At 36.8% G+C, this 23,342-nt stretch overlaps 1 protein-coding gene across 4 annotated transcripts; it reads right to left on the bottom strand.

The window, feature by feature from the left end:
• Positions 1 to 164: 164 nt before the first annotated feature.
• On the bottom strand, positions 165 to 22,265 carry LOC135581379 (DNA topoisomerase 3-beta-like). 4 transcript variants are annotated; one of them, XM_065123003.1, is made up of 15 exons: positions 22,164 to 22,265; positions 22,027 to 22,083; positions 21,776 to 21,838; positions 20,156 to 20,249; positions 19,331 to 19,430; positions 15,610 to 15,853; positions 13,316 to 13,478; positions 13,113 to 13,232; positions 9,117 to 9,196; positions 6,356 to 6,634; positions 4,206 to 4,374; positions 3,846 to 3,974; positions 3,482 to 3,694; positions 1,166 to 1,345; positions 165 to 1,050 (listed from the first exon to the last, which is right to left on the bottom strand). In XM_065123003.1, exons 3-15 carry the CDS (start codon positions 21,811 to 21,813, stop codon positions 409 to 411), a joined length of 2,451 nt encoding a protein of 816 aa, XP_064979075.1. In that variant the 5' UTR covers positions 21,814 to 21,838; positions 22,027 to 22,083; positions 22,164 to 22,265; the 3' UTR covers positions 165 to 408. The 4 variants fall into 4 exon arrangements, with proteins under 4 accessions (XP_064979075.1, XP_064979072.1, XP_064979073.1 ...); XM_065123000.1 differs by having other exon boundaries at positions 21,735 to 21,838; positions 22,164 to 22,253; XM_065123001.1 differs by lacking the exon at positions 3,846 to 3,974 and having other exon boundaries at positions 21,735 to 21,838; positions 22,164 to 22,257.
• Positions 22,266 to 23,342: the final 1,077 nt, after the last annotated feature.

The following is a 23,342-nucleotide window of genomic DNA, read 5'->3' as shown; positions in this document are numbered from 1 at the left end:
AGTTTCCAAAAGGAACATTTCAATTTTTCTCAGCCTAAAGAAGCTGGTGAAAACCTTTACTTCAGTCGGAGAGATATTCCACGTCCTGGATCTGTATCAAAAAAGATTAAACCAGAAAATGTCCTGACATTGATGTTACTGACAAGCTTATATGACAAACGTACTAAGAAACACGATATGGGCTATTTCTTGCCATTATAACAATGTGTATCTCATTACCAATGTAACTAGAATTACAACTATCACGGCTCTTTTTGGTTTCAGAAGGCTATTTTCTCCAGCCATACAACAGTGATGTCCATGCTGCAGTCTCCAGTTCCATAAATAAAAAAGGCATGTATGAATGAAAAGAGAAAAATCAAATTACCTAAGCTAGAGGCCAAACTTTATATATGCTACAAATTTTGATTAGAAATCTCGAAAACTCATCTTTGGATCTTCATGCTTTGAGCCACCCCTTCCCCTACCCCTGTGGCGTCCTCTTCCACGGTTTCTGCCTCTTCCTCTTCCACGCCTGAAAAATGAGCTGCCATGCTTCACCTCCACGAGCGAATGGAGTAACTCGTCACACAAGATACAGCCCTCATGCAATGTAGCTCCATCGCTTAGGACAGTTGTCTTCTTATTGAAATCTACTTCTATGATAGTCGAGTCACATTCAGGACACCTCTTGCCTGTAGTTGAGATTCGATGAGCACCCTGTGGAAGGGAGACAAGGCAATTGCACATGTTGCAGCATAGCCTCCATTTAGGTGCACTAACAGGGTCAAGAACAAGTGTTCCGCTACATTCAGGGCAAGCACACACTCCTTGAGTTATCAATGAATGTGGGCATGTAGGATGAGGACAGAGGAAACATGGCATGCCAGCACCCTTTCCTAGTTTTCCAGAATTCCCAAGCTTAAGCGTACCAAACAGTTTGTCAATCCCTTCAAATGGAGGGCTATTGTAACAATAGGGACACAGTGGAATCGTTTTTCCATCAGGACCAGCCATGGAGAAGATCAACAACTCAAAACCATCTAAAGGGCATGCAAGTTCCTTGTATAACTGGAAATGGGAGCATTTGTTAGTGTATGTCTCTGCACAAACTATTAACACTATTAACTTCTGTAGTGTATGCCACTATAAGAACTAAAAAATTCAGTCACTTGGAATTACTTACTTTAATGGTGCCATTCTGAGGAAGGTGATAGACCTCTTCACAAGTTATACAGTATAATCTTGTCGGTTGACTAGAAATATATTTCATGTACCGAGTGCATTTCCCACATTTGCTTAGTAGACGCCCAGAGTCTGCCAAAGGTGAGAACTGTGCTTCAAACAGAGCATCCATATCCTCAATCTGAAGAATGGAAAAGCAAATGTTTATTACAATTAACAAAAGAAAAGTGTGAAAACTGACTGTAATAAAGGATAATGTAGCACTCAAACCATCCAGCAGGCAGTATGTAGAGATACTAGAATTGGCAGCCAGCTATGTACTTTTCAGTATCTCATTGAATTGGATGTCTAAGAACCAACAGATGTACAAGGATTTCATTATTGTCATGCTAAAACTGCCTACAAGAATCAGGTTGGATTGACAGATTTCAACCAATTCCAATCATTTTTTAACCAATACCTTCGAATTTCTTTACATACCTGCCAGCAGTCCAGTAATATGGCTGACAAATCAGCCATAACTGTAATATGGCCGACAAACCATGAAAAGATATTGTAAATGTCACTGTGGAAAAATGAACCTAAGATAAAGCCAAGAAACATTTTATAGATCTACATCTCAAAGCTATCACTAGGGATAAATGAACCTTATAAGCAAACACAGATGAATCAAAATCGATTCGTTTCAGGTGCATTTCGTGACAAAAAAAATTAAAAAATCCACATTAATTTTGATAATTTTGTTAACATTGTTAACTTCTCTCTCCAATGCCCATCTTCCTTTCTTATGAGTGGAATGATCTTATGAGCGCAATGATGGCATCCAACAAGTTCTCTTTTGTTTTTTTCCTTTCATCATTTACCTGTTCTTTTTCTTTATCTCCTATTATTCATCGAGGCCAAGAGGATCAACCTGATCTAGTTGGATTTCCTGTGGAGCAAAACTTCCTCTTCTCTCTATTCCAAACCCACTGTTCAGTGATCAGAGGTGGAACTTGGCTTGGATTGACAAATTCCAACCAATTATGATCAGTTCCTAATTAATACCATCCATTTCAAACAAACCTAGCAGCACTTGAGTAATATGGCCAGCAAATCAGCAAGAATCAGATTGTGACTGACTGATTGCACTTCTGACCAACCAAATCAGGTCAAGATAAGTCAAATTTAAGAACTACAATATTAATAGACTAAATATCTCTTCAGTGATTACACCTAATGGAACAAATTTTGGATTGACAACATAAATTTTATTGAAACATGACCAACAACCCCACATAAAAGAGCTCTTAGCACTTAAATAAAGCAAAATATAACCAAAACCAAGGTAATAATGGTTGGTACAGACCGGCACATACGGACCAGTATTTGGACCTAGTTTGTATACCAGTACTATACTGGTCCAACCAGTTACCAAAACCAGTACCAGATTGAGATTTAAATCCTTCATCCAAACAACCACTATATGCTATCCCAACTTCAAATAACTAGACTGTGGACTGTTTAAAAGTGAAAAAAGAAATTTACAATTTAATATGCAAGTTTGTACCTTTTGCTTAGAGCTAGCCCCAGATAAAAGATCTGTTCAATTCCAATATGATTGATGAAGTATTTATTTTGATCCATGGCTGGACAATATGTGTCCAGTGTATTCCAGCATTACCAACAAATGGTACGCTGAAACATACTGCAGTACAAGGAAGAAGAGAGAAGAAGAGGATGAGAGCAAGAGGAGAAGGATGATGTGGTAGAGAAGAGGATGAGGCAGTGGACAGCAGGAAGAGGACGCAGTGGTGATGGCGGAGAAGAAGAGAAGAGACAGTGGATAAGAAGAGGCGATCATGGCAGAGGAAGGACGTGGGCGACAAGCAGCAGGGACGGTGAACGCCTACCAAAGAGAAAGAGAAAGAGAAAGAGAGAGAGAGAGAGAGAGAGAGAGAGAGAGAGAGAGAGAGAGAGAGTTTTAGAGTTTTTATTAGAAAAAATAAAATAAAAAAAGGCATCCAGGCCCATTACCAGGCGGTAAGCCAGTTTCACAGGTCTTCCTGCTCAGTAAGCTCGGTTTGCAAGTGGACCACCCAAAATCAGGCAATCTGCATTCTCATCTGCCAGAGGACAGGTATGTACCACGTGATACATACTTGTCCGCCCGATTTGTCAATCTGTGATTACCAAGTTTATATAATTATATTCAACCACATTATTTTTAGAGTTGACTACTTATGGATATACTAAAGATGTTTTATCTTCAAGTAATTAAGTCAATCACAAGAGCATAAGTCGTCTATGATCAGATATCAATAAGCAAACATGATACCTTCTTTACGAAGTAAGAATACTTCTCCATAAACTGTTGAAGAACATGCTCCACCACACGAACATGGTCAGCTTTTCCTTTAGCAATTAATGTTATTTGCTGCTCAATAAAGCTGCGGATGTCTGGCAAACAAAGATCTGGATCAATGCATTGATAGCCTCTTATCAAGGTGGTTCCAAGAGCTGTTGGGACCAACCTCCTTCCAGAATTGACCTTCAAGACATTGAAAACCGATTTTGAAAGTGAAGGTAGTGAAAAATGAAGCATAACAAGTGCATGGTACAACACTACTCTACTAATCTGAAATACTTGTCAATCATAAGAACATGAATTACAAAAGAGAAGAAAGTAGGCATAACCAAACCTGAACATAGTTGCGCTCACAAATATTATTAATATGTACAGGAATTGAAGCATCAGTTCCTATCCCATTCTTTTCCATCAGAGATATAAGTTCACTCTCACTAAGGTAATCTGGAGGTGATGTGGTTCCCTAAAAGAATAAATTTAATCAAGTCATTGACTAATAATCTCTTTCTGCATAATAAGGCAAGAACCTAACTCCCATCTTTTACCATTTACAACTAAATGTAATTCAGATTAAGAAACATTCAATAGAGAAATTTTTCCATGAATCTATCTTTATACATCCATCCATATCGCTTAATAAAAAAAAGCTATAAAGAGAAAGTCAATGATCTGAACTATAAATTAAAATTTATACCTCATGAAGGTCAACTTTTAAAATATTAATCTTATCGCCATTTTTGAACTGTGGTAGATTCTTCTCACTAACTCCCATCCACGGCATGATAGATGTAAAACCTTTAGAAATAACATGCTGCCCAACACAATAGAACAACTCCCCACCAGATGTAAATTCTATTTTAGTCCTGGAATAATTACAAGGGAAAACAAGCATCAGCTTGATTTATCAGACAGTTACAAACCATATAGTGCAAGAAAGCAAAACAACAAATCAATCATATGCATTGGAGCATGAATAAGAGGATAGCATAAGTAGAATAGAAATAATGACTTCATGGAGCTACTGTTATTAATTGACGGCATATTGATTATACATTTACCTAGAAGCAAGGAAAGAAAATCAGTTTTTCTAAAAGCTGTTATAACTGATCCACTTCTGAGACCCAAATATTGGATCTAGGCTGTTGGTGGACCAGCCTATACAATGGAGTTGACCCAGCCTTTTCCACATTATAATGAAGCAGTATTATCCAAGAAACAAATTAAATTCTGAACAATCAGGCTCAAAAGGCTTTAGGGTTTTACAAGTTACACACTGTGTCTCATAGACTGCCGCTAGCAATGCTTCACCTTGCCATCTAATAGGCCATACAAGGCCAAAAAATGGTTTGTGAAATAATCAGAATCTTTTGTTGTTGGGTAAATGTCATTGATAAAATCTTTTTTTCTTTCGTTTCTTTCAATTTGGCATGCTGGCTATGCGGACAGGCATGGTGTGGCGCAAGTCATCTCGACAGCAACACTACATTCCATCTAGAAAATTTTGCCTTCCTTGAAAATTAGCCTCATTCTACCATTCCTAGTCTGAAACTGTTAAAAGTACCCTAGAATAAGATGGGAGAACTTTTATCTGTAGCAACTATATCTTTTTGATAATTTACCCTCAATAAATTCTTACATGTTAAAATAACCTACATATATAAGTTGATAATTTTTTTATGCATGTTTCTGCACTCTCACCCTTGAACAGAGATGAATAACTACAGCGAAATCCTTGAGGTTTTTATTTGCATCACATGAAAAGACTTTGTCACAAGACCAGTAGGTTCATTAAAGCTTAAAACCAAAGCATCCATTTCTCCTCATCATCCAAATTATGCACAAATAAGGAGAAATAAAAGGAATGGCTAAATCACTTGCAAGCAACAATCAGCAGGACATAGTTCATTTTGAAGCAGTGCAGGCAGTCGTAATGGAATTGTAACCTTTTTCTTTACTTTTTTTTTCTATTCTCCTTATTTTACAATGACTTAGATCCTCATTCATTAATTTAAATGTTTTTCAAATGAGTAAAATGTCATATCATACTGGAACAATCAACCATCCTGTTCCATTACTTGAAACATCTAGAACATTTCACATCTCTGATTGAAACCTGAGTCACGTGAAACTTCTAGAATCATAAGGAAGTACATAGTCAGATTGTGACCGCATGCAGTTTATATTTAAATGAAAACTTTATCGATCTGTGAACTTTGCAGACAAATGGTCAAAGATGGAAAAATACTATAGCCAACTTGTTTAAGAAAGACGATAATAATCACAAAATTGTGAACATTCAAGAAGCTATTGAAAGCTACTATAATTTCTTTTTTTCTTGTGTGCCTTTAGAGTACTGTGAAAAGGAAACTGAAGATGTCTATCAAGGATCAGTTTTAACCAAGGTTTGTCGTACCACAGCATATCGCCCGATATGGGCGGTATGTACCAATCCAACAGAGGATCAGTGTTGACGGTACATACTGGTTTGTCGGTATGCCCTACCGGACCATGTGTCGGTACATCGGTATGGTTTAGTACATATTGTACCGATGGTTGGTCGGTAAACTGATATGAACAGATAAAGCGAACCATGATTTTAACTCACATCAGATGTATAAACATGAAAGATATTAGTATTTTTTTTATATATCAAAGTGTTCGTTCATGATACGTCTCGAGAGAGCATAAGATTGTGAACAGTGAATGCAATATGGATGACTACATGCATAATAAGAACATGATCTAATACTACAAATTGGAAGTAAATAAATAGTGAAGAAAGTATATATGTTAGACACATCCAACAAGAACATGACCATCCTGCATAAGAGAGAAGCTAATAACCTTGTGTATTTGCAATCAGGACTAACAGAACCAATAAAATGCTGGCAGATATACTGGTAAAGCCTCCATGCATCACTTCCTAGCATATCCTCTGTTGCAGATCGCATTGGTGTAATGGGAGGATGATCACCTGCATCAGATCCCATTCGTGGCTTACAAAAGCCATCAGCTAGTAGAATCTGAACATCATTGCCCCATATAGGATTCCTTAAATGTGCACTAAGTGCACTTCTGAAGTCAAATGATGAAGGGTATGCAGTGCTCTCTGTGCGTGGATAACTGAAAAATGAAGTGTTAACTGTGTAAGAATAAAGACAAATGAAAAGATGCTAATATCAATATCCACAAGAACATTAACCACAGATTTGCTTTCTTAAGTCAGGTCACGACACAAATAATCAACAGTCCATATCACAAAGCAGTTTAGTAATTGCTTCACAAACCAAGTAAGACAAGTCCAAACATCCTGCAAAACAGACTTTCTGCAAAAACAAATTTGAATGGAAACAAAATCTGGATTTTATTCATTTACCTCATGCAATTTGCATCTTTGATTTTGTTTTTATTAATTCAGTAGTATGAGATAATTTGTCCAGAAGTTTAACCATCAATACCCAGTATTCAGCACCAACAGAAAATTTTAAAATAATAAACTTAATTGTAAACAAAAGACTCAATAAACTGAATCCCAAGAAAAATTGTGGTTTTATGTATTGTGTTTCTTCTAGATACAAATTTTATGACATAGGCTTTATATGTGTCAGATTTTACAACTGATTTCTTTCCCCACTAAGGTGCACCCAGTTTTCATTGATGTTAAGCATTGTTTTCACAACTAGCATGAGAAATGACTCAATGAGACACCCACCACCCAGCTAAAAAAACAAAAAAACTGATGCCTCAGCATGCCTATGTCAGCAGCACTTGAAAGTCATGGTATTAATATCCATGGGTATACACACCCATCCAGCTAGCTGGGTAACGTGTCTTTGGGTCCCACTGGATGTCTTGTACACCCATTGCCCTTTCATTTTCAATGATGAGTTGCTATTCCTAGGTGGAGTCCAATGTGCCACTGTAGAAAAAAAAGAAAAGATGGAAGCGGAAACAGGATCCATGACCTCTATATAGCAGATGAACATATAGATCTCATCAAACTGTTTCAATCAAATTATTTAATATTTTTATGTAGACACATTATTTGCAGTCATCACCAGGGAAACCATTAATCTGATTATCCATGTCAATGAAATCATGCTTAATTATTTGGTTACTTAAGCTTTTGTTTCTTTCCAATCTAAGGAATTAAAGATTTCATGATTGTTCTTAACTTCTTATAATGATTTCATGTTAATTGAAGTACAGAACTGCATAAGGTTTTAGTCACCAATATTGTAAGACAAGGGAATATACTATAATGACCTATAATATAAGGTCCATCATGTAGGCCACAGATATAATGCTCCTTCCAAAGGAATAAAAAAGTGCTATCAAGCACCATATCACATACATTTATCATAAACAAGACATCGAGCTGAAGCACATTCACTAATACCACAAACAATCAAATGTCAATGACACAGAAAGATCAAAGGATAGCAAATACATCAAGAAAACACGAGATATAAGCAAAAAATCAGAATTCCGAATCAAGTTGTAAGATTGATTTCTGAAATTGTCACATGATTGGATGTCTTTTAACAAGAAAATACGAGAACTGATTGGAAGTTTCATAAATTCATTGTTCCTAGCCTCCTACATATGACATGTTAATGAAACCTGTAATCCAGCCATAGTATCAACAATAAGCATAAGAAAGATGTGTCTTTAGTACTTGACCTATGGAAACCAATCAAAAAAATTAGTAACATGAAATTCTGCTTTTCTTTACATGAAACTGAAGCTGAATACACAAGTAAAATAAATCTATCCAAACAAAGAATTAACAGCAGATATGAATAGAGATTACGATTTACGAGATTGAAATGCAAAAACCTAAGAGCATGCTTTTCTCTATCTTTTGGCTTTTTCACCAAATTCAAAATTCAATAAGCATCAAAAACAGTAAATAAGTTGCCTTAAACCAAAACATGTATCTGAAGCAGTAAGCTAGGTTCCTCTTTTTGTCTCCTTAAGGCTTAAGACAGTTTTAGCTTCTTGTGTCCTTCCATTAGGACTTATCAGTCACAGATGCACAAAAAAAAAAATAATAATAATAATAATAATAAGTCTCTTGATTTTCTGTAGTCATCAGTTCCTTTAATAATTCTGCACATGATCTACTGATCTGTGTCCTCAAGTGTAGCTTTCAGTTCTTTTAATAGCAATCTAATTTCTTGTTTTTAGTACCTATTATTTGCAAAGTGTTCCAAAATATAAAAAACTGGTTGATACTATACTTTGTCCCACAAACACACACGAACAATTTGTATATTGTTATCTTCCTTCCTGTCTCCTCTCTGCCATTTTCTGTGTTTGTTTCTGCCCTTTCAGCCTAATGGATCAATCTGATTTATGGTTTGAGGGGGCAAGCATGATTACCTGAAGGACCATAATGGGTGAGAAAAAAAAACAATTTCCAAAAAATTCATTACGCAAAGCTTTGCCAACTCCAGTTTCACAGTATAGAAAACCATATGGATTAGCTAAACCTAAAAGATACCCTATTTGTAAAGAACACTTCAAGCTCAGGCGAAAAACAATGAGTATTATTTTATATATATATATATATAACAGAAAGTTTGCACTTTGCAGATAAGACCTGATAAACCCTTGAGTATATAATCGCTCTGCTAGTTGCATGGCCATCTGAGGCCCAAACCCTAGTGCACTTGATGCAACCTATAAAGCAAAAGGATAAGATATATTCTAAGTATTGTCAATAACCAACTTGTCAATAAGAATTTATCACAGACTAGATTAGTTGAAACTCAATAAAAATTAGTTGCTCAACTACAAAGAAACCTCTTAAACTATAAAAACAACTTGCAACACTAGCGAAATTACTGTATTCAATTTGTAAGTTCTGTATGAACTAATTAAAATGATTTGAAAATTCAAATTAAGAATGTGGAGGTAGCACACTGATTGAATCCAACGAATCCTGAATGCATATATGATAAATATATGGAAGAGATATGCACAAAAATATATGACAGTGGTGGATTGAAAGTCCAAAAAGAGAAGGTACAGATTTGACTAGGCTGTTGCACACAGATCGTATCATAACAAGAAGTGGCATCAATTTAAATCTAGTGTATGTTAGATAAACATGGTCAATAGTGACTTCCATGTAGCAACAGTAGATACTAGATATGCATGTTTTATTATTTCTTTCATGGATACAGAAATAAGGACAGTGAATAACTATTTTGAGTCATGGTTTTCACAAGAAATCTTCTTATCTCGAGACAAAAGTTAACTCTGGTGTCATGTTGCTATCCTCACTAGTGAGTTTAATAGTATCTTAGATCCTTCAACAATATTAATCTGATTTGCTAGTCCTCTATACACGCATGTTCAGTTTTGCATCATCAAATCATTCTTGATGTCATTTGATGTATGCCTACAGACTCCATGGTTGATTATCTATCTCATAGAACTATTACTTAATACCATAGTTGACAAATAGCCTGGCAGCCTGGGAGACCTAGAACAACGAACACATACTAAAGTCTGGGCTACCATCTTTGTTGAAGCCCTAGCAACAAACTCAGCACTAAGTCATTTCATGAATCTTTGTTTAAGCTATATATTTGTTGTGATTTAAGGAAGTTCCAAAGTTTTTATGTGAAAATTATCGTTTAAATACTCTTAGACTATTATAACAATTAATAGTAGCATTGACACATGTTGGTGAACAAATGCACCGTGGCTGGTGAGTCAGCACGGCCAGGTCCACGGGTCGATGTCAGGAGTCTACGATCGGTCGAACGAGTCGTCGAGGTTGATCACATCCGTGGGTCGAGATGTCGCGTCCGTCCGAGGAGGGCGCCTCTCAGTTTGGATGCCGGTATCATCTTCGGGAGGGCGTCTCTCGGTCGGGTGGTTGCGCTTCCGGGGATGACCACGCTCTTGCACAGAAGGCCCTCGTCGGGTGGTTCCCGACTTTGGCCCCTCGACAATTAAGTTAGTGCTTGGTTCTCTCTCATTTTTCTCCTCGGGGAGCCCAAACGTCAGCTTGGGGGCGGCGAGCTTCTTCTTTATAAACCCCTGGCTATGGAAGGGGGTGGCACTGCTCCGCTACGGTTTTCTCTGCTTACGACTTGGCTCGCTGCTCATTGTTTCGAGGTCGGGATGTCTTCGTCTTCTTCTCCCCCCTCTTCTAGTCGATCGGTTTCCAAGATTAGCAGTTCGGGCTCTAGTAGTTGTAGGGTGGAAGTAATTAGTTCCTCGTCGGCTGACTCGTCCCCGGCAGATTCGAAGGGTTTTACGGCCCTGCAGGTGATTAGGTCGTGGCACGACGTAGATTTGGTAGTGCCCGAGAGCCTGTTAGGTCCGATCCGAGATTGTTACAGCATCCCGGAGGATTACGAGCTCCATGCTCCGCGTCCGGGTCAGCGCCCTTATGATATGTTTCCCAATGGATTCGGGCTGACCATGGATGCCTTGGAGGCGGGACTGCGTTTTTCGCTACACCCAGTTGTCCGCGAATGCCTCCGCTGGTGGGGGATTTCCCCATCCCAGATAGCGCCAAACTCCTGGCGCTATCTGGTGGTTTTCTTAGGAGAATGTCGGGGGGCGGGGATCGAACCAACCCAAACCCTCTTTTTGGCCTGTTTCCGCCTGTGCAAGGGGCGGGGCGGGCATTATCTAACTGCCCAAAGGGGGTTTAGAATTAGTGGGGCTCCTTCCAACAACTAGGGGTGGAAGGCCCGATACTTCTTTGTGAGTTGTAGTCGGGGGTGAGAGTTTTGTGTTGGGTGGACCTCCCGAGCGATCAACAACGTTCCTCCTTTTCTTTCGCACGAAGAGGCCGAGCGCGTGGAGCAACTGAGGGGGATCATGTCCTCTTCTCGGGCCATCAAGGGGATGACCGAGGAGTGGTTGGTTAATGCGGGGCTGAGTTCAGCTACTAGGGGTACGATCGGATTCATGCCCGCGCTCTAACCTCCCGACGAGGGCCTTCTGTGTAGGAGCGCGGTCATCCCCGAAAGCGCGACCACCCCGACCAAGAGACGCCCTCCCGAAGACGATACCGGCATCCAAACCGAGAGGCGCCCTCCTCAGACGGACGCGACATCCCGACCCGCGGGTGTGATCAACCTCGATAACCCGTTCGACCGATCGTAGACTCCCGACATCGACCCGTGGACCTGGCCGTGCTGACTCACCAGCCACGGTGCATTTGTTCACCAACAATACCAAAAACATTTTGAAGAATGAAGACTATTGTAAAATCAACTTGACCAAGAAGAGATAATAGAAATATGATATACAACACTATCGTCTTAATTTGGGCAATATAATTTATGTCGTTTCATGTATAAATATACATATTTGAATCCAGTACAAATATATATGACCATATATATTTATAGATAGCATGTCCTAGCAAGAACAACCAGGGTGTCTTGAAATTTATCTACTGCCTACCCCAAGTGGTTGTCTGTAACAAAAATAATACAAACTAATTCTATTACATGATTATCGTTATAATTTATTTGATTTATGTACAGACAATACAAAACATGTGCCCATTTGTTGTTTATTGTGCTCTGATAGTTGAGACTTAGATACCTCAACCTTTTTAAAGGTTGAATGTCAGTGAATCCAATAACATAAGGTTTAGGATAGAGGCTAGCTAATGAGCTGGTTATTCACCTGACAGGATTAGAACCGAAGTTATGTAATTAGCAATTTGTTCAACTTAAAATCAAATATAATATTCCTTGTTACTTCAATATTAAAGGAATTATAAGTTGGTCAATCTTGTGTGGTCTAGCCCACTACTTTGAGTAGTCAGGATTTGTTAAGTTCAGAATGAATCAGATTGTCACTTAACCTTCTAATTTGTAACCATCTAAAAGATTAATATATGATAACCTAGAATTAAATGAAATCAACTACATGTGCTAACACATCATATAGTCCATGAATTTTGTCAAATCTTTTTTCACAGCTGATCCAAAGCCCAAAGGTTTGCATTAAATAGCTGACCACCAAAACAAACTTTATTGGATCTTTCATAAACATAGATCTCTACCAATGACACCATAAGGCTAGGTGATATTTCCCTCGACAAAGCTCAATAGAAGAAAAAGATTCAGGTAGGTGGCACTTGGCAGTAATTGCAAGTAGCATCGCCTGCTCATGTATAAATAGATACATTTACATGAATTTGTTTGTAAGTTTGATAAAAGCTGAAATCATCATACACTAAAGCTTCAAGAGCCTTTGCCATTGACAATAGAGGCAAGAGTCACGAAAACAAAAAACATATAAGCACTAATAGGATAGTTCAACCAACTAAATTTGTGCTTGCTAAGCTTGTTAAATTAGCTAGAGAAAAAAATCAAATTTCTGTGAGGCACATTAAAGTTGGCCGATCAAGTATACACAAAACTTGGGCAAAGAGAACTTGAATGTGCAAGGACTCAAGAACTAACCAAGACTGTAAAATGTTTCACACGCCATCCACAAAAGGCTAAATTAAGAATAGAGCAATAATGGAGCTCCAATCCTAAAGAAGTGAAACGTAAATTATTGGGAAATTTAATTATCTTGGTTAAAACGAAATAAGGTTGATAATCATTACCTTCAACATATTAACTGTATTAAGGCCACAAGGGCGAGATTTGGACTCTTCTTTTGTTGATATATCTGTTACTTTCAGGGTACCATCATTAGCTACCAACTTCTGGAACATAACAGCAACCTGCAATAGAAAGGATGAAACAAAATGTTCAAGTTAGGAGGCAAAGCATCCTACAAAGATGCACCAAAATCAGAGAATCTCACATTAAAATCGAATACTTTGTTGCGATCCCAATCCAGCTGCAGCTCATAACCATCTTTAATTACGTAAGGACTTAAGTACCAGAACTTTTCTGGTTTAAATGTGGTAATTTGCATGTACCGTTGCACACAAAAACCAAGAGTAGGGGTTTGACAAGGACCATAGCTGAAACAAAGAGAAAGAACAGATAACAAGATTGTCAAGATATCGATGTGCAAAAAGATTATGTTTTCCAACCATAAAAAAATAATATTATACTGCACTTTGTTACACCAAGAGAGAGAGAGAGAGAGAGAGAGAGAGAGAGAGAGAGAGAGAGAGAGGGAACCAATCAGAAATTCAAAATTATGCTGCTACGACTTCTGCAAGAAATATATATTGCAATAAAAAATAATACAATAGCAAGTTTTTTGCCCTTAGAAGCTTACAAAGGAGCAGCTCATATAAGAACCTCTTTCTAGTATATGATCATAGAGGAAGATGATGCACAAACCAGAGTGGTAAAGATATGAAACAAATCCATGAAATATGGATTGAGAGAGAGAGAGAGAGAGAGAGAGAGGGGTGGGGGGGGAAGAGAGGAGAAGTCAATTTCTCAAGGCAGGAGCAAGGGGCTCTCCGTAAAGTATGTCCATTACCATTTGTGCTTTAATTGGACAAACAATAAACCAAATTATCAAAAAATTAATTTGGAAGGTAAATTAGGAAATCCTTTAATCTTTCCTCAAATTGTAGGACTATAAGTCCCTATAGAAGAACTGCGAGGCAATAATCAGGAGGAAAGAAAATATTTTGAGTTAACTCTCACTTTAACAATCACATGGAAAAATCAAAAGTTCTTAAATCACATAAAGCCTAAAAACTAGCAGCTGACTCTGGAATGACTTTACTGTGCAATCTCAAAATGAAACTCCATCCTCTCTCTTCCTGAAGCTAGGGGCGTTGGAGCAAAATGGATTATCTGGATGACAGTTTGCATAACTTCTACCAGATTTAAAATTCTTCGTCATGGTATAATAGGAAGGTGGTACCGTTCGAAACAGAGGTTCTCTCAAGAAGATCTCTTGTTGCCTATTCACTTTGTTTTAACAGTTGATTCACTAACCAGGATTCCTAATTATTGATGGAAGCTGGCCTTACGAGAGGTGTGGAAGTGTCTCCAATTCTTCAGACTGGTTAATACTTCAATTTGCAGACACTTCTTTACAGATTTGTGCTGCTAAAAAGTCAAGATGTTCATGGTGGATAATGCTTTAAGTATCCAAGGAAAGAGAGCAAGGTGATCATGATATGAACTAGGGTAACAGAACTGGTAGTTCTAACTTCTAACTTCTAATGTTATTTTATGCAAGGATCTAACTTGATCATGTAGCATCTCATAGTGGTTCTGGTAACCAATCAAACCATACCAGTATACCAACCTTTACTGTTTGGTAACACCGGGAAAAAAAGCTGAATATTAACCAGCACTAACCTATATGATCCACAGATCCAGTACCAAACAGTGGCAAAGAACAGTATATCCTCTCCTGCTTACTCTCTAGCTCACAGCCAAGAGCCAAAAGAAATGAAATGAGATTCATGAGGGCTGGTTCAACAGAATATCAATTTATCAAAGAGACAATGTAGCTTCTTCTGGAACTTTAATGGGTTCAACATGGGCCAACATGAACCAGAACTTAAACCCCGGCTTACAACCATAGATACAAATCTCCATGGTACCAATCTGTACATACCAGTATTTACCAGTCTAATAACAAACCTGTATGTGGACCAGGCAAATAAGTTTGGTTCAGACCAAATCGAACTCATCTTCTGGTAAATTCCCTGTAGTGGCGATAAGCAGACTAATACTGAGCCATACCAAGCAACAAGCCAGTCGTCTGATTAATATCCTTTTTTACTAAATACTGATAGCTGTCAATAGCTTTTTTTTTTCTCTTTATCCTTCTCCCTTTCTTTCTTTCTGTAAATACCTCTCCCTCTCTCTTCCTCCTTTGCTCCCTCTTCTTACTCATCCATATTGCCGCAACCTCCTACTTTTCATTTGTGCCGTTGTCTCCTAGGGATACATGTCATTGCCAACATCATTGCCCGTAAAGCCACTTACCAAACTGGACAAGCCCAAAGTGGCCCAAACAGATCTAGAAAGAATATATGAAACATAGTGAACTGACTTTGAAAGAAATGGACATATAATCATATACTTAACAGCAAGCTTAATATTTCAGATAATTTTTACATGAATTATAAAATGAAGATACATGTCAAAAAGTGAGAGGAGACAAGAACTCACGAAATGACTCTTGAATCAAGGTTTCCATATTTTCCTTGAAAATAGCGAGTCTGGAATCGAGTAAATGCCACTCCTACCTTCAAATCTATTTCTTGGCGTGCGTCTACAGCTAATGCTTCATCTTTATTTGGTCCAACAAGGTTTTCCATAGCATTAAATATATCCTTCTCAGTAACAGATGAAAATCGAGCACGGTAAATTATCCTTCCAGGACCAGTTTCATGTATTCCGGTACACTCAATAACTGAAATGTAAATTCAAGTTACGTTTTATCTTTACTGACCATCCAATAAAAGAAGTCAAGCCACTTTTGAGATGCTAATAGCACAAACTATCACAAAAAAACACCATATATCCAATAGAAAAGGCACTTCAGAACAAATGTATTCAATAATAGGCATAAGTTCATGAAGAAAACAGAAAGATAAATTGTTCTTGAAAGATTCAGCAATTTGGCAAAGATAAAATATTTGCAGGCTCATTGTTCAAGTGCCAAGAATACCAATCGCAGTTCCAATTTGCAAATAGAACGTCAAAAATAAATTCTTATTCAACATAAAATACATCTACCAATAAAAGTAGTTCTATAATGGGCAGGCAAATGAGAAATGAGAATGCACACCATAGAGACCAAAGAGGACCATTTTAAAAGTTGGAACTTTAAAGATGGAAGTGAGTCTAGAGCACTTATATGTATTCATATTCCCTGAGTAATAGCTGACTAACTTGGACCACTACTCTTGAAAGCCTCTCCTCCAGGCGCCTGTAATCACCATCAATGATCAACCTACCCAAGGACCTGTCTAAATGAAATGAGATGTCTGAAAGGCCGTACATCTTAATGCTTGGACCATGAATTTTGCTTGTTCTTGCAAAACCTGCTTTGCTTCCTTACTTCACTTATTGAATAGAATTGAGGGCATCCGCAAGAGGCACCATAAAATATGACTTGACTTCGAGCGCATTAACATGTGACTAAAATTTAATTCAGATATATAATGATCAACGATCAACATGTGACTGTCTTATTCCAAAAAAAAATGCGCATAATCATGACATAATAAGATAATACCATAAAGCACTTCTTATTATAAGTGGCCTTCGGACAGTACCTAACAAATGAGATTTGAGTGTCTGAAAAATGACTTGGACTGAGATACATCTCTTTACAGAACATACTGGTGCAGATCAGGAACAGTTTAGGGCTAGGATTATATTGATCCATAGGTGTTAAACATTTATTCAGTTTTTATCTCCTTTACATGACAATCTGCATGTTGACACCTTACTAAAACTCTGGTCCAGTGACCAACCAGCTTTCTCCAGAAATTGCTGTCCCCTAGGACTTTAACTAGGAGATGAAACATTGACTATAGGAATGAGCAAAGTTTTGAAGATCTTAACCAACAGAGTTTAGACCGACTCAGATTCCAACCTTAAGAGTCTTAGTCCAATACAAACTACAGGCAATATAAATTTACTGTAAAGGGCTTGTAAACTAACTGCTGTTATATATTCATGCAGACACAGCATGTCCAATAAAGAAGGTGAGAACCTACAGAAATTTACTTTCATGTACAGCACAGTTATAGATGGTTCCTACATTTGTAAAAGGGAAGTGTTTCTGTTGTGTTGGTCAGTGTACCACTATCTATGTAAGATGGATGTCAAATGATTCCTTGCATCCGAAAAAAAAATCAGAAAAATAAATCAGGGGGGTCCTATTTGTGTAGCCAAATTCAATAACGGTGTGACCAGGTGACAATAAATAAAACGACTAGTACCGATTACGAACCAACATCTGTATTAGCATTAGATGTTAATCTACTCATCATGTTGTTTTCTGTTGTCTACAAATCACTTTGTTCTGTTTCACTCCTAATGTTATTATCCATGATGTATGATTATTTCTTACATCTTATTGTAATAGTTCATAGTTGTAGAATTTATTCATGTTGTATATTGATTACTTGGCACATCTAAGAAGTCTGATAATACCGTATATTGAAATATATTGTATTACTTGCGATATATTGAAATATACATCCTGTTGTATATTGAAATATCATACCGTACCAAAGTTTCGAGATTCGCTCGATAAAGTACAGTACTATATACCGAGCAGTATACCGCTCGGTATACACACACACACATATATATATATATACATATATATATATATATTTATTTATTTATAAAAGTAAAAAAAAATGTGTGACGTCGCATCATTATATATATATATATATATATATATATATATATATATATATATATATATATATATATAATATTGCCTGGCAACGGGCAGTCCGTGTGCCGGTCTGTTGGCGGACCGGTACAAGCGATATTATTCGAAATTGAAGATCTTGCTACTTCTCATGTAGACACCTACCGGATAGGAGTCTGATCACAACCTCACTGCACACCACCACATCTCAGGTAAGTCTTTCTCCTCTTCCTCCTCCTCCTCCACCACTTCCTCTTCTTCCCTCTTTCTTCCTCTCCATAACACCGATACTTACCGATGTACTATATGTCAATACACCAGTACGTACCAACCCGATGAATCTTTGAGTTGACTTCGGTACCTGATTTGGCAAACCCTATTTGAGATTATGGTTTGCAAAATACTCTTATATGAATCCATTTGTATAATTTTGAAAATGTGCTAAGGTTGGAAAGGTTATTTAACTATGGCAACAAGAAACTCTTGATTTCATGACAACTTCACTACAAGACAAGAGAATTTGTTCACCTTATCAGTCTGTACCGATGTACCGACCAACTATCGGTACGATATATACCAACGTACCGACGCATGGTATGGTGGGACATATTGACAGACCGGCATATACCACTCATATTGATCTCTTATCGGATCGGTATATACCGCTTATACCAGGCAGAATGCTACGATACAATGAACCTTAAAGAGACATTTTATTGTGATCCTAAGGATAATCAATTAAGCATACTGCAAATTGAATCACAATCTGATCCTCAAATACAGCAAAAAGAAAAAATAATCTCATCATAAATCAAGGTTGTTAAAATGTAAAGATGGATTGCCAAGTATATAAAATTATTTTCTCAAACACACACATGCATGTGCCTGTCAATATGATACATTTCATTAATATTTACCTTAAAAAAAAAGAACTTTCATGTTATTTTAATACAAAATGCTTAATCACCGCATCAAAGGCAACAAAACCAAATTTAGCATAATCTGTTTTTTAAAGTTAAACTATTTTAAATTATGATTTTGAAAATCAAGGTTTTAACTTTTAAGTTTAGGACCAATGATGGTCTTGGTGATCTATGAGACCAATATTGTACCGATGTACCGAATGCTATACTGACCCGTACATCCCAGCACCATCCAAAGGAAGCAATAAGCAATATTACTGACAGGTATAAAACCAAATGGTCCGGTACTGGTCCTTTGTTGGGCCTATAAATACCAGTCAATCTGCATCAGAATAACTGGTATATGAAACCTTGTTGAAAGAATCCTTTTGAAGTTTATTAATAGTGCTAGCTAGCAGAAATCCTGCAATGCCAGCAGTCGTCGGTATTGTTCCAGCAAAAGTTCGATCTTTGAATAAATTAGCATACTCTTTCAGCTGCCAGAGCACTAAAAGCCACATATATACAACACAAAATTTTCATAAAACTAAAAGAGGACCAGTCTTTTTCAAACATAGAATGAAAAGTTTACCTTCATAGCATATATTTTCACCTTCACGGTCACAATCCAACCATAGTACCAAGTAGGTACAACCTTGAGCTTCATGGTACAGATGCCTACGAATATGTGCCTAAAAAAGGAGTCCAATCACCAATTTTGCATACACATGACGTATGTTTATGTTAATACATCAATGACAAACATGAACTACCAAAGGAAACATACTTATAGGATTAGACAAGCAAAATCTGGGATGTCATAAGCATGATTGTGCAACTAGACCCAGATGCATACAATACTGTGGAAAGTATTGACAATGGCAATATGATGTCAACAGCAGAATGATTTCTCTATCCAATATCAAACTGCATATTCAGCAGTTATTAAGCCTTAAGACACTGGAAAAGCTAAAAAGACTGAATTGGCATAATGTGTTTGTTTCTTTTTCCATATGTTAAACACAAAAATAACATGCTCTTCCTTCTTCAGTGGACATTAGTGATTGTAAGACTTTTCTAAAAGCCTTTGACTTAATTTTTCAACAATCAATTTGCAGAAATAACCAAATAAGCAAGAAAAAAGTGCTTGAATTCTAAATAGAAATAACTGTTCAAAGCTGTCTTTTGTTAACTGAAATTTTATTCATCAAAAAAGCTTAGGTGTCTACATCCTAGAAACTAAAAGTTCAATCTTCTATTACTGACTGCAAGCATACAGGAAGACAATGAAAAGTAACATCTACCATTAGAATTGAATGCATATATTCAGAACTAAAAGAATAAAAATATGATGACGAAAAAGAATATCAAAAAAATTCATATAATTAAACTTTAGTGGGGTACAAAGAAACAATACCTTTGGGTTGGATTCTGACTTCAAAACTGGAGCATGAAAAAGATCCATTGGATCAGTCACCTCCCAGTTCTGATATGAAGATGGAAAGTCTAAGCTGCAAATCATGCACAGAGCACATAAATTAATATAATCTTTGATGATTTTTAGTTAAACTTCAAAAGGCACCTAGCAGATAGTAATTTCTTTATACTACGATATTTATGTGAATATAATCTGTAAATAAACAAAATGGCATATACCTTTACTAAAGCAGACATTACCAAAAGGTAAGTCTTGGCACCATAGTAAGACTGCTCCTCTATAAACTTAATGTCAAGGTTTGAGTCACAGATATAGTCTCTATGCTTGCCAAAGTAATGTTGCCAACAATAGCCCTTTTCAGATGCCACACTAGACTACCCATTTTATACCATCTAGCAACAATTGCTTTTCCACCATATTAATCCAATTATCTTATTTTGAAATGACCAGTATACCCCTTTCAAATATACAATTATAAGAAAAAACTACATCAACATATTCTCATTTATTCTTCCATCCTTTTGACTACTATTATTTATCATCAGAAATCCCCTTTGTCTTTTCCACCTTCCCTTATGTCTCCTCTTTTACTCTTTCCACTACCTCCTTTTGACATCAATTTTTATCTCCTTAACTAAATCTTCCTCTTAATTATCTCTACTATTTCCCCACACCTGACCGTCACTAATAGTCATGCTTCCTACACATAATTTTTACTTATCACCTCCAACACCAAGAACAATCCACACTTTCTGGATATAATTTTTCACCAACCCTTTGATTATCTAATCTCCTTATCTTAAACAACTATTGGTCACTACCAATAACATCCATTTTCTCACATTCTACTATCTTCCTCCGATTATCAGTGTTTTTACCCAACTTGTAGTCCCCACCCTCCACCCCCCACTCTTCTTCCCACCCCTCCCTTAAACCTTCACTTCTACAATTTTTAAGTTATAGGAAAAGAGAAAACTTTGCTTTAGTGTTTTACAGGAAAAGTATTTATAAAAAATTTATGTCCTTCACCAAACCCAACAAAGATGAACCATGCCATCATCAATATGCATAAGCTCACAATAGGACAACTCAAGGGGTAAGTTCAAAGGCATACATTAACGATAAGAAATACAGATTCTTGCTCAAAGGATAAAGGACAAAAACCTTCTGCAATTACAACCATAGGTACCTCGGGAGTTAATTGTGAAGGTCAAGCTAGATGCTTCATAAGTCAACCCAAATAGAAAAGGAATACTAGTAGACAAGTAAATGATTCACTCCAACTGACTAACCAACATCAATCACATGGAAAATTCACCAACTATCATAACATGTAACAAGAGAACATAAATGTTAAGAGTGTCAGACAATATACAGATAAAGAGCAAAAAACAAATAATACATATAGCCACCGAATACGCATCAAGTTGCAATGCCATGTGAAATTATTGAGACTAGAAATGCTAGCATGAAAAGAATACAAAAGAACAATAATAATAAGACGATAAGGATGATGTCGCAGAAGTATTGATAAAATTTGAGGAAAAGGGACGGTAACCTAAAGACGTGTCCAATAACAGATGTCACTTTGTAGCGTACATGATAGCCACGAAACTGTCCGTCAAACTCATGAACATCAGTACTACCCCTTCTTGTAGACATCTGCAGCATGAAACACAAATTTCTAGTGAATCCGTAGCAACATCAACCCGCAGCGAATCCGCAGCAGAATCAGAGCAAATCATTGAATGATTATACGTAAACTACCAGAATCAAATTCACAGGCAAATATTCAGACCTAAACGAGATTAGATCACAAATTTAGAATCCAAACGAAAGCAATGACTCACCCGGCCACCAGAAAGAGCTGTGGCGATGGAGAGAGAGATGCTGGGCTTCTCCGCTACCTGCGACAAAGCAGGGCGAGGTTAGGCATGGAGATCGGAGATCGATGTGGAACGGGATATTCTCAAGGTGAAATGCTAACCATTAGGACTTTGGTCGCCATCTCGAGACGACGGAGAGCGTGGACGAACTGAGTCAAAACATACGGGGGATTTAGAAGATCGAGAAGGGTTTCGACTTCGTAGGCAAGCGTTGGATAAGTAGTAATAGACATCAAGAACCGGTCCATATTGCGAACCGGACCGACTTTAATCAGGTCAAGGTTGGGAGAAAGGTGAACTGCATACGAGCCGGTCCATATCGCGAACCGAACCGACTTCACTAAATTACATCACAAACCGGTCCATGTCTCGGACCGGATCGATTTTAATCAGCCCAAAGCTGGGTGAGAGGGAAATTACATAAGTAACATTGACTTTAGAAACCATCAATAACTTCCTAAATTTTAATTAATAATTAACCAAATAATTTCATTAGCAAAACTAACAATACTAATATATAATAAATATTCAAATATCATAATTACTCAACAAGACTTAAAATATTAGTATGAGCTAAGATATGTGGTAGTATTGCCAACTAATTTAGCTATTAGAAATTTTGACAAATTATAATCAAACAAATCAATGACTTATATACGTAAAAAAATCTCAATATCATTATAAAAATTAAGAAAAATAATTATTATATTAAATGGCATATTATATGAAGCTCTAAGACATATTATTTGTGCGATAATACACTAACTATATTTCTTGTATTAGATTTGGCCATCCAATATTTACTTTAACAAAGTTTATGTAAATTGGCAAATAAGGTTTTGCTTTGGAAATGGGTGGGTTTATCTCAAATATATAGACCAATTTAAATATCAATTGATATTTAAAAAGATAGTAAAAAAATTAAATTTAAAAATATGATCAATATACGCTCAATAGTTGAAAAACGTTTATCTCAACCTATAAACAAATCTATGCATCCAAATAAACATATATATATATATATATCAAAATTTTCATGGTGGAGTAAATGAAGAAACTATTTTCTTTGGCATGATTGTATGACAAAATTTCTTTAGTGTAGTAAGAGTGAGAAAGGTATAATCATAATTTCTCAACTTATCAACATTTTCATAAAATCATCATTTTTCAACTTGACACTAATATGATAAAAATGAAAAATATTATATAAATCATCCTTGATTCAAAATAATTATCTATGATAAATAATTAAGAACATTCAACTATAAATATCAAGTTCT

This window comes from Musa acuminata, chromosome BXJ2-8 (genome assembly GCF_036884655.1).
Source record: "Musa acuminata AAA Group cultivar baxijiao chromosome BXJ2-8, Cavendish_Baxijiao_AAA, whole genome shotgun sequence".
In the NCBI taxonomy this organism is placed as follows: Eukaryota; Viridiplantae; Streptophyta; class Magnoliopsida; order Zingiberales; family Musaceae; genus Musa; species Musa acuminata.
The sequence above is the reverse complement of the archived record's forward strand: the minus strand, read 5'-3'. Positions and strand labels throughout refer to the sequence as shown.

Excerpts from the sequence above, each read along its gene's own strand:
- LOC135581379 (XM_065123000.1), bottom strand. The coding sequence starts at position 22,184 with ATGGCGACCAAAGTCCTAATG. Across the intron at positions 19,431-20,155 it reads AGTCAGAATCCAACCCAAAG|GCACATATTCGTAGGCATCT; the intron begins GTATTGTTTCTT and ends CTCCTTTTTTAG. Across the intron at positions 3,975-4,205 it reads TAAAAGTTGACCTTCATGAG|GGAACCACATCACCTCCAGA; the intron begins GTATAAATTTTA and ends TTATTCTTTTAG.